Raw genomic sequence first — 15,337 nt, 5'->3', positions numbered from 1 at the left:
AACATAGGTAAATCAATTCCCAATTCAATAATCTCAATTCATGAGTGCGAAATTCTTAATCTTAATCCAATCCTAAGGACTAGCCACTAACAAGCATGATTATCAACATCATCAATTCAAGTTTCAATACAAAAGCAAGATTGCAAAGTAAGAAGGTAAATTGACAAAATTCCAACTGCAATTCAAAGAAAAGAAATGAGGTCACCAAATAGAAATTGAAGGTATTACAAAAAAATTAAGAAAGCGTTTTACCAAATTGAACGATCCAAATCACAATCTAATCCTTGATCTTCTTCCCAATCTTGATTGATCCACTTTCTCTCTCTAGATTTTTAACCCTAGCTCTCTAATCTAAGAAATGAAAGTGCAAAAACTGAATTGAACCCCCCTCCAAGCTGAAAGTGCTCCTCTTTAAATACTTCCCGCGCTAGGCATAAGTTGCCCATCTACGCCATGTCCACGCGTAGACGCTTAGCGTGGAGAGTTACTGGAAAGGTTCCACGCCAGTTCCACGCGTGGGGCTCGTGTGGACAGGGTATTTCCCTCTCCTTTTTACTATTTTGCTTACTCGGGTTGGTTTCAAGTGTGCCACGATCGGTTCTTCTTTTCGTTGATTGTATGCATCGTCTCCCGACTCTTTCACGGCCCGAACCTAGTAAATTACTTCAAGGACATTCTAGAAGTAGCAATCTTGCAATTGTTAGCACATCAAAGCATAATCACCACATATTGGTTCACTCAAAGGCACTTAATTGACGTCAACAACCCTTAATTGACCCAAAAAGTAGGTACTTTTGGCACTTATCAACCTCTAAAGGTGAAATCTTTTATGCGCAAGCTTGCTCCTCATGCTTTCCTACAGCTGACCTCCTTCACATCAAAAGAGTAAACTGTAATAGATTATGCCCTCTATGTTCCAGTTCAGATGAAAGCATAATCCATCTCTTAGCTTTCTGCCCTTTTGCTGTACAATGTTGCCACTTTTCTAATTTGCAGGTTGCTCATGTTATTGATGATCCGGTTGGTGACTGGTTTGTGAAGAATAGCAGGTTGTTGAACAAGTCTCAGAATAATTTACTCCTTATAATTTGCTGGTATATCTGGTACGCAAGAAATGAGAAGACCTGGAATAATGTGAACTTCTCGCCCAAAGCTATTGTGGAAAAAGCAAAAGCTCATCTCCTTGAGTGGACGGAAATGCAGGCCAAAGATGTATTCACCTCTCCACAACAGCCTCCCTTCATCACTAACTAGAAAAAACCTACCACAGGGTGGTTAAATCTTAATGTTGATGCAGCCGTAGATGTCACCAAGAGCCGATGGGTTTCAGTTGGATTTTGAGAAATGATCATGGTGCTTTCGTTGCAGCAGCTAACATTCCATGGTCTGGTCTCTTCTCAGTTAAAGAAGCCGAAGCAATGGCTGTCCGCGAAGCACTCAGCTGGTTAAAAGATCATCACCTCTCTCTCTGCCAAATTGAGTCCGACTCTCTGCAAGTCATCCAGAGTCTCCAAAATTCTCATTTTGATTCTCAATTTGATTTCATTCTATTAGATGTAAAAGATTTACTATCATTGTTTTCTGATGTTTTTATCTCTTTCGCTAAGCGTTCAGCGAATAAGATTGCCCATTTACTTGCCTGGAAATCCCTTTCTTTGTCTATTCGCAGGGTGTGGACATCCGTTCCTCCCCTTTCATTGTAAACCCTTTGTTATGTGAAGCTTAATAAATGTTCCTTTTATCTTCAAAAAAAAAAAAAAAAAAAAACTCTTATTCTAAAAAAAAAAATACGGAGTAACAATTACGCCTTTATGTACAATTGATTGAATATTCTATTATTAATACTTTATTAGAGTACGATGAAAATATGTGTATTACATACACACCATCACAGACATATACAAAGATCTGTTCTGCTCCGAGTTGGAGGGAGAGTGAAGAAAGAAGAATGGAGGCAGCGCTGGGATTGATGAGAAGAATGCCGCCTAAGCGCATGGAGACGGCTCTCTCTGCTTTGCTCAGCCTCTTGCCGGACCACTCATCAGATCTCCTCTCTCAGGTCGATCAGCCTCTCCAGGTATCGTTCTCTTTTGATAGAAATCTTCGTATGCGTTTACACGTCTATAGATGCTTCACTAATTTTCTTATTCTTTCATTTGATTGATCTATTGATGTTGACAGAAGGAATTTCATTCCGTTAATATGATATCTTGAATGAGATTTTAGCGTCACTTTAAACAAATTCTCTTGAAAAATTGCTAGGTTTTTAGGCGATTTAGCTCAATTTACTGATATTTTGTTTTATACTTTTGTAATTATGGTAAATTTGGATTTGCTATATTTATTGTCATCACTGTAGTTAAATTTAGGGTTTTTAGTGTAGCACAGAGCAATAGTCTGCCATAGTTATTGTAGAATTCCCTTTTGCTGACCTTTTGTTTTGTATTGATGTTAGCTACTGAGAAACTGGCATGGCTCTTTGGATAAGGAGGGTTGATGAAAAAGAGTGTATGTAGGAAAATGATGTACCAACTATTGTGTTATTACAATATTTGAGGGCACTTGTGACTCATGTACTTATCTTTCATATTCATTGGCTAATTGTACATTGGCCAATAACACTATAAGTTATTTTATATGGTACAAGATTTAGTGTGAAAATATTTGGTACGAGTAGCATTAAACACATTTGCAGACATTTCTTTCACTTTGAATTGTGGTTCTTTAAGTCTTCAACCCTTTTTCTGCCATATCTCATGATTTGTTTTGGAGCATATGAAATTAATGCTAGTAATCTTCTCTTGTTGGATAAGTTCCATGATGTTTTTAATTTGCATTTATCAGGTTATGGTTGATCTGGAAACGGGAAAGGAATTCATATTGTGCGAATATAACAGAGATGCGGACTCCTATAGGTACTGCTTTATTTCATGTCTCAGTTATTACTATTTCTGTATTGGTGTTATTAGGAGCTAGAACTATCATGTGGACTAGATTTGTTCTCCCTATATCATGTGGTGGAAATGTTCAATACATTTACAATTACTGCCATCAGAAAATGACTTAGTAAGCTGGTACTAGTACTGACTGACAATCCACTGCTATATTATTCTTCTATGACTAGATTTGCTGTCCAGTTTACCTGTGTGCAAGGTTTAAAAAGGCTTTTTTGAGGCCCGCCTTGAGGCTCGCCTCAGAGTGAGGCTTAGCAGGTACGCACTGAGGCTTACGCCTCTTCGGCTGAATTAGAGGCTTACGCCTCAGCCGTATGAGGCGTACGCTTCATATACGCCTCAAGGCTTTCTGAGGCGTTTTTTTGAGGCGAGTCACACTTTGACTTGCGAAGTGGGACGAGACTCAACTCTTGCGACGGCGACCTAAAGCAGCTGCGACGTCAAGGCTACGGCGACCTCCAGCGTCCTCTGTGTGTGTATTAGTGTTGTCTAGGCGTCTGGGCGCTCGAGCCCACACGCCTAGTGGGCTCACCTCGCCTAGTTTTGGCGAGGCGAGCTGGGCGTCGACTAGGCGTCGCCTAGTGACGCCTAACCCGGCGTCGACCCGGCTTTAATCCGGTTCGACCCGGGTATTGTATTTAAAAAAAATAAATTCTAACCCTACTGTTTGACTGCCTCTCACTGTCGCAAATCGGCACAAGAACCTACTGCTCCCATTTCTTCTCTACGGTCGCCACCACCACTGCCGTAGCCGACGACCGCCACCACCGCTACAACTGTCGGCGACCACCACTGCGTAGCCACGACCGCCGACGACCATCACCGCCTAGCCGACGACCGCCGCTGAGGCCTTCTTCTTTCTTCTTTATTTCTTCTGCTGTGCGACTGATTCTTCCTTCTTCTTTCTTTCTTCTTTCTTTCCTTCTTTCTTCTTTCTTTCTTTCTTTCTTTCTTTCTTTCTTTCTTTCTGCCTGATAAGGGATTACGTTTTTTCTTTTCTTCTTTCTTTCTTCTTTCTTTCTTTCTGCCCTCTTTCTTTTTTTTCTTCTTTCTCTATTCTTTCTTTATTGTTTCAAATTCTCAAGAAATATCTTTTTTTATGTTGAGACTTAGATTTGAGAGTTTGAAAGTTGCAAGTTGAAAACTTGAAACATTGGATATTTTATATTTGACATTTGAACAATTGATGTGTTGCTTTTAATGTTTAAATTATTGCATATTTAATACTAAATACTAATTACTTTATTTATATATATATATTATTCATCGCCTAGGCAGCCGCCTAGTCGACTAGTCGACTAGGCAGTCCACGGCATGTCACCTAGAAAGTCCGCCTAGACAACCTTGGTGTGTATATATATATAAATAATATGGGTGTACTGCATATAGAGTGTGGGTGTGTGACACCTAGCCTTTTCTAAAAAAAATGTTTTTAATATTATGCTGGTAGTGTGATTAGTGGCTTTCATTTGTAGGTTAATCAAGCTACAGACTATAACCATTCTCCTATTATATATATATATATATATATTTGAGGCTTACGCCTCGCCTCAAAATACAAAACGCCTCAAGGCATGCCTTAGCCTTTTAAAACATTGCCTGTGTGTGGCATCTTAATATATGAAGTTTATTATAGAGAAAGTTTCTTATCTCTGTGCTACATGCTTGTTTTGCTCTATAAGAGGGAAAAAAGTCTATTTTAGAAATAGCTTACAAAAAGAAATTATATTTCTTTGTAATTATTTGCAATGAATAATATACCAATTCTGGAATATAAAATTTACATTAAATGGTCCATGTTTCTCCAAAAAGAGCTTTTCAAAAAGGCCTCAGGTTGGTTCTTCTCAAAAGAACAGACAAATAACCTCTTGTCTACTCCCAAAGAACTTTGAAAAAACATTGTTTGGCTCAGCTTATGACTTCCTGGAGTAGATAAGTGGCAATTAGTTGCAAGCCAAGCAAGCACTAATTTGTAAAATGTTACGCCTCTGGGGTGTAGTCGTGTAGACAAAGTTCCAGGAGTGGTACTAATATTGAGTATATTGTTTCTTTGCTGTTATTTGAGATTGTCTTCTTTATTGTGTTGTTTATTGTCATTAGAAAGTCATTCTATGTTTCCTTTTATTATGATTTTCACTGTGGCAGGTCGCCTTTGTCAAATACGTATCATCCACCACTAGAAGATGGAGCTTATCCATCTGCAGAGTTGAGGAAACTTGAAATTGAAGCAAATGAAGTCTTTGCTGTTTATCGTGACCAGTGAGGTCCTTTACTTACCTCGTCCTTTGTCATTTGTCATTTGTTGTGATTTTGTGATTGATATAACTTTTTATTGGCTAGTTCTCTTCAGCCTCATGACATCACTTTTTATCGTGACCAGGCTGGAGACATCTCTTTTCTTCTTCTGGATAACATGATTACTTAAATTTGGAATGAGTTACTGGCTGTATTTATTTTATGTATTGGATAACAGCTTCATTGACCAAATTATTCTTAGGTATTATGAAGGTGGCATTTCATCCGTTTACATGTGGGAAGATGAAACTGAAGGCTTCATTGCCTGCTTCTTAATAAAGAAAGGTAGACACCTGCCACTAAATAATATTTGTTTTGTTCTTTATTGGATCTATACTGTGATTGCTTTTGGTGATATAGATGGCTCAAAATCTGCACATGGTAGAAGAGGATATCTGCAGGAAGGAGCCTGGGATGCTATACATGTTATCCAGGTAATGCTTGGACTATGACATTAATAAAAGCAAGAAGAAAGGTCTCTTTCTTCACCTTTTCCTAGATAACTAAGTTTATAAAAAATCATCATATTTGATTCTGATTAATTGTTTTAGGTTGGTCCAGAGGAAGAAGGGACAGCACACTACTGCCTGACTAGTACTGTGATGCTATCTTTGACCACAAATAATGAGTCCTCAGGCACCTTCAATTTGACAGGATCGATAAGAAGACAGGTATTGCAGTTAATGTTTCTAGAGTTGTGCATTCGAAGTCTTTATCAGAAGGAAATATAATTTAACAAATTGCTCATGTGATGTAATTGAATTATTATCAAGGTCTTGTTAGAATGGCAATGCTATTACAAATTCCATTTGGCACAAATAGTGAGTATATGTGGTATTATTTTTGGTGCTATTTTTTGAGTCTCACTATGGAGTGCTTTTCTTCATTAGTTCATTCTAAGGAGAAGGTGGAAGGAACTGTAGGAGAATTTTCTCACGTTTCCTGTCTTCTCTAGTACTTTGTTTCCTGTTTAATTGTCATTGCCGTCATGAAATAACCCCATTTTAAAGAATTTTCCTCACTGATATGCCACATATGATTATATAAATGACTTCATATGGCCACTCATACTCAACATTTTAACCTTAATTTTTAAAATTTTCCACTCCTAGATAAATGATTAAATGTATTCTGGATGGTCTCAGGACCTTGAGTTCACTGGTACATTCCCTTGAACTTGGGAATTGATAATAGCTTTGAAAACAATTCAAAATGAACCCCAATTAGTAAAATCTGTACAGTCATTTCCTCTTTAAGGTTAACCATACCTGTAATTATAGTGCTCACTTTTGTTTATGAAGAATACTTTTGGCTATTATTCTTGCATTATAGTTCACTTTTACTTGCCCCACAAATGACTATGCTAATTTGTTGATGGCTCGTGGCTGAACCTACTTGTCAAGGTGTGGCTTCCTAGAATTAAGATCACAAGTTCAACTTGACCAACCTTTGAGTTACTAGAAAAAGAAAATAGACCTAAATCTGTCCATTATGCATGTTCACTCATATTAACAATTCAGTAGTAATGTGGATGGCTTACGTGGTTGAATTCCTTGGAATTTTTCTGTTCCGATCCTGCTATTCACTTGAACTTATTGACTAGTAATTGGTGCCACTTTTGTAATTAATGTTCCCTATATCTGATAGATGAATATGCAACTCCCTCTCTCGGAGGGTCATTTATGCAACATGGGAAGGATGATTGAGGAAATGGAGGGCAAACTTAGGAACTCCCTCGATCAGGTAATATTACTTGAATGCCATTGTGCAAAATGTTTTCATATTCCTACCGTCGACTGATCACGACCTTTCCTTTTGGATATAACATATTTAACATAGATCCTGAAACTTGCAGGTTTATTTTGGAAAGACAAAGGAAATGGTCTGTATTTTACGCCCTCCATCTGAACCGGTGCAAATGAAACTGCCTTCGAGCTAAAGATATCTATGCCATCTCCATTGATCGGTATTAATAAAAATACATTTCCAGATTTGTTTGTTCTGCTATTCATATTGAAGGGGTTGTGCATCTACAGTGAAGGAATTTATTCTTGTTCTTCCAATTATGAATTCAGGCCCGGCGCCACAAGAGTACTTGAATCCTATCCATTTATATGTTGTTGAACAGCAATCTACCTTTTATAATTTGTGAGTTTCTTGGATATGCTAGTTTTTGAGTAAGAATTGAAAGATTGAATATATTGGTTCAAACTTTTGTTGTTCGCTACAAATATATTTCAAATTTTGTTGGGATGGAGTTAGGAAGAATATTTGAATAATCACGAATAAGGATTTAGAATCATATTGAGAAGGATAGTGAGCTTCCTCAACGATAAATGGTGGATGATTTGATACATCTTCTCTCTCTCTTCAGTGATATACTCCCTACTATTTTTCTTCTATTACGGGAAAGCCTACAGCTGCTAGCTAAAAGTGGTTACTGGATGAAGTTACTACGGAGTATTTTTCTTCTTTTAACAAGCCATAGGTTAAAAGGCTGAGTTATTCGCTCCGGACAATAAATGGATATCATTGACAGGTTACTAGTGCTGGTTCGGGGGGAATGGTTCGGGGGAATCGTCACTTGTGAAAATCAAACTCAGGTTTTTCTAAAATTTTTTCCCACAAAGAGAGTTCACTTGCCATTTGAGGTACCTCATTGGTTAGGTTTAAGTAGAAAAACTCTATTTGTTTGGTAGTAAATTAAAATTGGAATAAAATTAAATAAAGGAAAAAAAGTTGTAATTTTAGTCTCAATTATTTCTTGCAAGCTGTTTTGGTCTATAACTTTTTATTGTTGCAATATACATCCAACTCTTCAAAAAAGTTACAGTTTTAAATACTAGAGTAACAAAACTATTAAACTCTATTAACATTTTGCCTACTACTACATGTGTATTTTAATACTTGAAAGTGGTCGGAAATGGCCTTAATTTGGTCGTAAATTTCAACCACTTCCTAAAGTCGTCGGGAAAAAAAGACCAGCAGAACAACCGACGAATCTGGATTTTCGATCACCGATGGTCAGAAATTCCGACCACTTTGGTGGTCGGAAAATTGGAAGCAACAAATAAAAAAAATTCATTTCACTACAGATAATCCCCTAGTGAAATGAATATATATATGTATATATATATATATATATACATATATATATATATTTTTTTGCAAGTATATACAACAAATTTAAAACATTTTGGAATAGTTTATGAAGATAATTCATTCATGAATATACAATTGAAAATTTAAAACATTCTGGAATTTAACTTAAAGCATTCTAGAATTTAACTTCTGATTCAATCTCCAAGCTGCAAACAATCACAAAAAATAATAAGTTTCAGATACTAGTAGAGTCAAAATAAAGGTAGCAACTCTTGACTTAATAGTTCAAAGTACATAGCACCAAAAGATCACAGTATTAGAACACAAAAAAGACTATGAAAACAGAGATGAACTTAAAATTAAACACAACATGCTAAAATTTTTTAGGTAAATGAATGGGCAAACAAGAAACTCACACTGGCAACTGAATTGACATGTTGACAATCTTCAACTAGTAGGAGACTGTTTCAATAATTTTCCTGCAGCTGGTACAGTTAACAGACTGCTCTAAAGGCAAGTAATGCACAATTAAATCCAACAAAAAATCAATAAACATATCATAATATAGTGGACTATACAAACAAATATATATACCTGAGCTCAATCTACATGCTCTCATTTTCTTTCTTCATCCTATCAATTTCATTTTCTTTCTTCGGGTAACCATCCAGCATCTCAACTAACCTATCAACATAAATATGTATATATTTATTTAGTATTGTTTTTCATGTACTGCAGAAATTGGCCATGTCAAGAGATATACACACACATATACACTAGTACAAAAATGCAAATCCGCTACAAAATGCAATAAATAAAAACTATCATATTAAAACAATAAATAAAAACAAAAATTAAGCAAACAATAGTGAGAATACCTTAAGCAAACAAACAGATAGACATTCAGTGTATACAGGTATACACACCAAGTGAGGAAAATAAGACTGAAACAAGTTAATTTAGCACACCATCTTGAATTTGTCCATGGTTCTAGTTAATTAAGATTCTGTTCGTATGTTGCCTTTTTTGCTAGACTCACATTAGAGGCTTTTGAGAAAGTAAAACATATTCTTTTTTGACAAATAAAGAAAGAAAAACTTACTCTTTTCAGTAGATTGACTCTATCTTGCAGTCCTTCAAGTGCTTTTTCATTCTCATGTTCATCAATCTCATGAGAAGAGTATGATAATGAAGCCCTAATGCCACCTTCCTCAATACCATCAAACAGAGCAGTTTTAGCATTGCGACCCCTGAAATTTAAAGACTATTACTACAAGCCATTGAATATATAGGTGTTAACGATACATTTTTACTAAGGCATAGACATAAACAATCAATAAGAGCAGAGAAGTTATTTTAAACCAGCATATATATTACTACAAGCAAATTTTTTTTTTTTTTAATAAAAATGGATGTTAACAGAACACACTGGCAAAGTAACCAATTGAAACTAATGAAATAAGAAAAGGGATTGAAAATAGGAGAAGAGAGAGCTCTCTTGCATATATAAATATGCAGTAGACATGTAGAATCTTACCATTCAGCTCAGGTTCATTTTTTGAAGTATACTTTTTCTTCTGTAAAATAAAAATAAAGCAGTTAAAATTGGATAATAATTTCCTTTGACAGCATACTAATGCCTGCAAAATTGATTAGATACAGATCTGTTGTATTCATACAACAATTATAGACAAAGATCTAATATAATCAAATGTAACTGCAGCAAACTTACCTCACAAAACTAAATTTCGATTTCATCCACAGGGGCTAGAGATTATGTAAGCATGAAATAAACTTGCGCAAAAGCCCTAAGTCCGTAATCTATGAAGAAACACTGCAACAATTATCAGCTTATTGAAGCATTCCGCTCGAATATACAGCAAAAATATAAAAACCAAAGGAATTAGACAAATACATTCAACTGATTGCACCAAAACAACAACAACAAATATCAGAGCTTGTTGGTCCTGGTTGATATGATGTGAGTCTAGAAAGAGGGGTGGGGGGTTGAATAGACTCACAAGGAAATTTTAAAAACTTTTCTTTTAAGAACGAACCCTTGAAAAGGTTGAACTTGATCAAAGATAAAACGCACCGGATAACTTAAAGCTTCAAGAGATTTTAAGTTCACTTTGCACAAGTTTTGCTTTATGAAAAATTAGGTTTGGTGGTATGCAGTACGTGAAAGTAAAAGAGAGAGTGAGAGAGATTTTATAGTGGTTCGGCTGTTAACTAAGCCTACTCCACTCTTCTTCACAACTTGTGAAGGATTGCACTATTGTCTCCTTAATAGTACAATATATTCTCCTCAACGTGCTCCTTTGATCACCAAGCCCGGCAGTCACGTCTCACTAGGTTTTTCAACTTCTTCAAAGTCTACTCCGCCTCTTTCTACTTCACCAAAGTAGAGAATGGTTGGAATGGTTGAAGTGTTTCTCCAACGTGAGAGTCTTGTGTTTGAGCTTCTTGATTTATCACTTGAACTTCACAAGATCTCTTTTGTAAGCTGGATTGAGATTATGAGCTTTTGAATATTTTGCACACTGAAAAATTGCTTACTATTGCTTTTCGCGTATGTATGCCAACCTTGTCCAAATGGGAAGAACCAAGGGTATTTATAGGTGTGAAACTTGAAATTCAAAACCTTTTTATCCAGTGTGTAATATCTGCTGGGTAAAATAAGACCTTTTGGGAATGTCAGTAGTTTCTAGCTGTTTGTCTACTTTAGTGTGAAGACAATTTGTCTTTTGTCTTACACAAAAGGTTATGTCATTTAATGCTCATTGGGATCATCACCTATGATCCGTTTGACATTCAGATCATACCCAACCTCAAGGCTATAGACAAGACAAATATTAGAGAATGTCATTTAAGTCCTAGTGCCTTGGGTACTCATGAGAATGATTGACCTTATCATTCTCTTATTATCTCCACGAATTAATCATCTTTGATTATTCGGTCTTCAAGAGTTCGGCCCTTCCAGTATTCGGCCTTATACTCCTACAGTCTTCGTGTCTTCAATCTACATGTCTTTGGTCTTCAAGTCTTCGGCTCGAATCATTGACCTTGATTACTGCTTGGAATGACTAAGAGTTACTCTTGATTTTTATGGGCTCATCTAAGACGAGTTCTAGACAAGTATTCGTCCTTCTGAAAAACAAAAGACAAAACAAAGGATTGGACGGTCTCCTCTAGTCTTTGGTATCATCAAAATCAATGACTTGAGGTTCCTAACAATTTCCCCCTTTTTGATGATGTCAACACCTATACTCAATCCATTTGGCTACTTGTATCCAAAAATGTATTTTTATTAACATAGAAAAATAGTAGAGCTTAACATTGTATAAAACGAGGAGTTATAAAAACTAGATAGAACACACACACGCATAAACCCCAAAAATTTTGTCTTTCATTTATCATAGAAGGAAAAAATTACAAGATAGAGAAATTCAAAAAAATAAAGAAGACTGAAAATCATATTTTCTCCTTGTATTCGCTAGTCTTCTTTCTGTTCTGCCTTTTCAATTCTTCGGCATCCCATAAATCGAGCATGTCGTTGATTACTTTCCTAGCTTCAATGACATTCAAGCCTTCAATCTTATACGAGTACTTGTTGTTTATTTTAAGCATAAGGTAGTTCTGAGTGTCTTCTCCAAGAGTCTTTGCTTTGATGAGTCGCCTTTTCAACCATTTGATCAACTCGGGTGCAGTCATCCCATCAAGGAAGCTTTGGCGAGTTGCGGACATGATCTGTATGATGCCTTTCAACTTAAAATCATCTTCATCATTGATCTGTATATTGTTTTCACTTTCCAACTTTTGCACGAAATCTTCAAAGATTTTCATCTTTCTTCTTTTTCTCAAAGATTCGTTAATTTTGGTTCCTTACAAACGCAACTCTGTCCCTTGGCTTTTTGTCCTTCCAGAAGGGTGGAATGTTGCAGTCTTTGAACCATTTTCCACTTCCTTCTTCATAAGGGACATAGGTTCATAGCTGTCCATCGCGTCCTCGTGTGGTCTGTCCCTTCGGCTTTTTGGCTGCTGGACCTTTGGAGGATTGTCCTTGTGTTTGTTTTGGTGATGGTCAGGGAGAAGGGGCAGGCTTAAGAGCCAAGAATTCTTCTCTGGTTCGCTCACCACTTCCTGAAACATGACCATGGTGTTTGTCCTCGCTCTTTTCCCCCTTGTTGGCATCATTAGCATCGACCAACTGATCAATTTTATTACTCAGACGATTAACACATACTTGAAGTTCTTGGAGAGTCCATTGGTATTCAAGAAGATAAGTTATCTTGGAGAGTCCATATTAGTTTTTAACTTATCAACATCATGACTCGATGATGATTCGTCAAAGACTACATGAATAGATTCCTCTATGACCATGGTTCGCTTATTTAGTACTCTGAATGCCTTGCTTATATCTAAGTATCCCATGAATAGACCTTCATCTGCTCATTCATCAAAGGCTTTAAGATGTGTCTTCCCATTGTTGTGAATGAAACATTTGCAACCAAAGATGTGAAAGTATCTCACAACAGGTTTCTTGCCTTTCCACAGCTCATAGGGTGTGATCCCATGAACTTTATGAATTAGAGATCTATTTTGGGTATAGCAAGCTGTATTGATGGCTTCGGCCCAAAACCTTTTAGGCAAACCTGAGAAAGCAATCATTGATCTTGCTGCTTCTTTAAGTGTTCTATTTCTTCGTTCAACAATTCCATTTTGCTGAGGAGTCCTTGCTGCCGATAGTTGATGGAGAATACCATTTTGTCCACAAAATTCATGTATCACTTTATTCACGAACTCAGTTCCTTGATCAGACCGAATTTTGACAATGTTTAGCCCTTTCTCCGTCTGAAGTCTTCGTAGCAAATCAGGCAGAATCTTCTCAGTTTCATTCTTCTTTCTCAAGAATGATGTCCAGGTATACCTAGTGTAGTCATCTACTACCACGTACAAGGGTATATTTCCTTCCACTTAAGCTTACTAGATCAACGGGTCCAAATAGATCCATATGAAGAAGACTCAAGGGTCTTGAATTGGTGTCAATGGTTTTTTACTTAAACAAGGACTTGATTTGTTTCCCTTTTTGACAGGCTTGGCAAATCTTGTATTTTTCATAAGTCACATTTGGTAGTCCCTCTACCAATTCTTTTCTTGCAAGCTTATTGATGGCCTTAAAGTTGAGATGATTGAGTCTGTGGTGTCATTCCTAACCAGTGTTGCAAAAATCGCGCCTAGGCGAAAATCGGCGCCTAGGCGCTAGGCGGCGCCCGGCCGCATCGAGGAAGGCCGAAACCGGCCTCCTCCGCGGTCGGGCGCCTAGCCGGCCGATTAGGCGGCGCCTAGGCCGCCTAGGCCACCGGCCGACTAGGCCGCCTAGGCCGGCCGGCTGGTTTTTTTTTTTTTTTTAAATTAAAAAAATTATAAATCTGAAACATTTAAATTAATAATGTTATAATGTATTAACTAATACTCTAATATTCTAATAATAAGTAATAACTTAATAAAATAATAAGTAATAATTAAATTAAACTAATAAGTACTGCACTAATAATTAATAAATAATAACTAATAACTTAATAAGTATTAAATATATAACTATTAAAGTGTAAAGAGTAAAGACTTACAATATTAAACACTTTACAATTATTAACACTTAAAATATTTTTTTAATTTTTTTTTAAATTAAAAAAAAAAAAGAAAAAAAAAAGAAAAAAACCTAGGCGCCGATTAATCGGCGCCTAGGCGACCTAGGCGCTAGGCGCCCCCCAGGCGCCTAGGGGGCGCCTAGCGATTTTTGCAACCTTGTTCCTAACTTAGGTCATTTTTGCTTTTAGCAAGCAAGTAAGTGTTCGGCTTCACTGAATCCAATGCAACTACGTACATGTTCTTCCTTCTCCTTGTAGTCAATACAATTTCATGATCCTTTTCTAAAATAACGTGACATATATCTTTTGAGAATTACACCTTGTATCCTTTGTCACAAAATTGACTTGTGCTTAGAAGATTGAATCTTAGTCCTTCAACGAATGATACTTCTTGAATGGTTAGACCATTCTTTGTGACATTTCCTACGCCTATGGTTTGTTCGCTGGAATTCCCACCAAATACAACTTTAGGACCATTCTTCTCTTTGAAATTGCTCAATTCCGACTTGTTTCATGTCATGTGTCTTGAGCATCCACTATCTACGTACCATATTGTCCTGTTGTACCCATCCTCTTCTTCCATAAGGCATAACTCTTCGTCTGATTTATTCAAACAAGATAGGATACATGGAACAAACACCTAATTACTCAAGACAGCAAACCTCCTCGCCTAAAGAACAAAAAATTATATCTCCATCAAGTATTTTCTAGAGGAGAATGATAGGAACCTCAAAAACTCACTAAAAAAATTAATTATTAATTTATCTATGAAAGAATTCGTAAGTAATTATTGTTTTCATCGATAAAATACTAAAATTTGTAAATATTTTATTTGTAGCCATTTTTTCGTTCTAAAATATATAAATATATTGTTATTTTCTTGTAGTGTGTCTTATCACTACATCATGGTTGACGGGAAATTCATCATAAATTTATTTCCTTAATTAATAGATGAATGGGAAGAAAAAGAAGAAAATTGGTTACTTAATTAATAGTTTTTGTTTCCACAGTGAATATTTTGAATTTATCTTTTTTTTTTTTTGGGTTTTTGCCCAAGGTATCCCTCTAGCCAACAACTGGTCAAATGATTTGCTCCATTCACATGGGTGAGGATTGAACCCCCAACCTCATACTTAAGAGACAAGGTGCTGAACCACCACGCCAACCATGTTGGTTATTTTTAATTTATCTTAAAAATTACAGGATTGTGATTGCTCTTATTCTACGAAGAAGGTTGATTGCTGTGCATACTGTATTTTAATTAATCTAGACTTCCACAGTTCCACAATACATTACGTTTCTTGACTTCCATAATTATATTGAGAGTATAATTGG

General features: G+C 36.3%; 1 protein-coding gene and 1 long non-coding RNA gene across 5 annotated transcripts; one reads left to right on the top strand and one right to left on the bottom strand.

The window, feature by feature from the left end:
* The first annotated feature begins 1,879 nt into the window (after window positions 1-1,879).
* LOC116018725 (probable F-actin-capping protein subunit beta) lies at window positions 1,880-7,502 on the top strand. Its single transcript, XM_031258694.1, has 8 exons — window positions 1,880-2,077; window positions 2,845-2,915; window positions 5,100-5,213; window positions 5,452-5,534; window positions 5,610-5,683; window positions 5,801-5,920; window positions 6,897-6,992; window positions 7,105-7,502. Exons 1-8 carry the CDS (start codon window positions 1,949-1,951, stop codon window positions 7,186-7,188), a joined length of 771 nt encoding a protein of 256 aa, XP_031114554.1. The 5' UTR covers window positions 1,880-1,948; the 3' UTR covers window positions 7,189-7,502.
* A 932-nt stretch (window positions 7,503-8,434) lies between these two features.
* Window positions 8,435-10,365, bottom strand: LOC116021253. Of its 4 annotated transcripts, none has more exons than XR_004098957.1 (6): window positions 10,267-10,365; window positions 10,084-10,172; window positions 9,889-9,928; window positions 9,454-9,601; window positions 8,768-9,035; window positions 8,435-8,557 (listed from the first exon to the last, which is right to left on the bottom strand). It is a non-coding gene; the product is annotated as an uncharacterized LOC116021253 (long non-coding RNA). The 4 variants fall into 4 exon arrangements; XR_004098955.1 differs by lacking the exon at window positions 10,267-10,365 and having other exon boundaries at window positions 8,768-8,853; window positions 8,946-9,035; window positions 10,084-10,241; XR_004098956.1 differs by lacking the exon at window positions 10,267-10,365 and having other exon boundaries at window positions 8,768-8,830; window positions 8,946-9,035; window positions 10,084-10,241.
* Between the last annotated feature and the right edge of the window lie 4,972 nt (window positions 10,366-15,337).

This window comes from Ipomoea triloba, chromosome 5, assembly GCF_003576645.1.
Source record: "Ipomoea triloba cultivar NCNSP0323 chromosome 5, ASM357664v1".
In the NCBI taxonomy this organism is placed as follows: Eukaryota; Viridiplantae; Streptophyta; class Magnoliopsida; order Solanales; family Convolvulaceae; genus Ipomoea; species Ipomoea triloba.
Note: the sequence above shows the minus strand (reverse complement) of the source record. Positions and strands in the feature narration are given on the sequence as shown.

Excerpts from the sequence above, each read along its gene's own strand:
- LOC116018725 (XM_031258694.1), top strand. The coding sequence starts at position 1,949 with ATGGAGGCAGCGCTGGGATTGATGAGAAGAATGCCGCCTAAGCGCATG. Across the intron at positions 2,078-2,844 it reads AGGTCGATCAGCCTCTCCAG|GTTATGGTTGATCTGGAAAC; the intron begins GTATCGTTCTCT and ends TGCATTTATCAG. Across the intron at positions 6,993-7,104 it reads TTAGGAACTCCCTCGATCAG|GTTTATTTTGGAAAGACAAA; the intron begins GTAATATTACTT and ends TGAAACTTGCAG.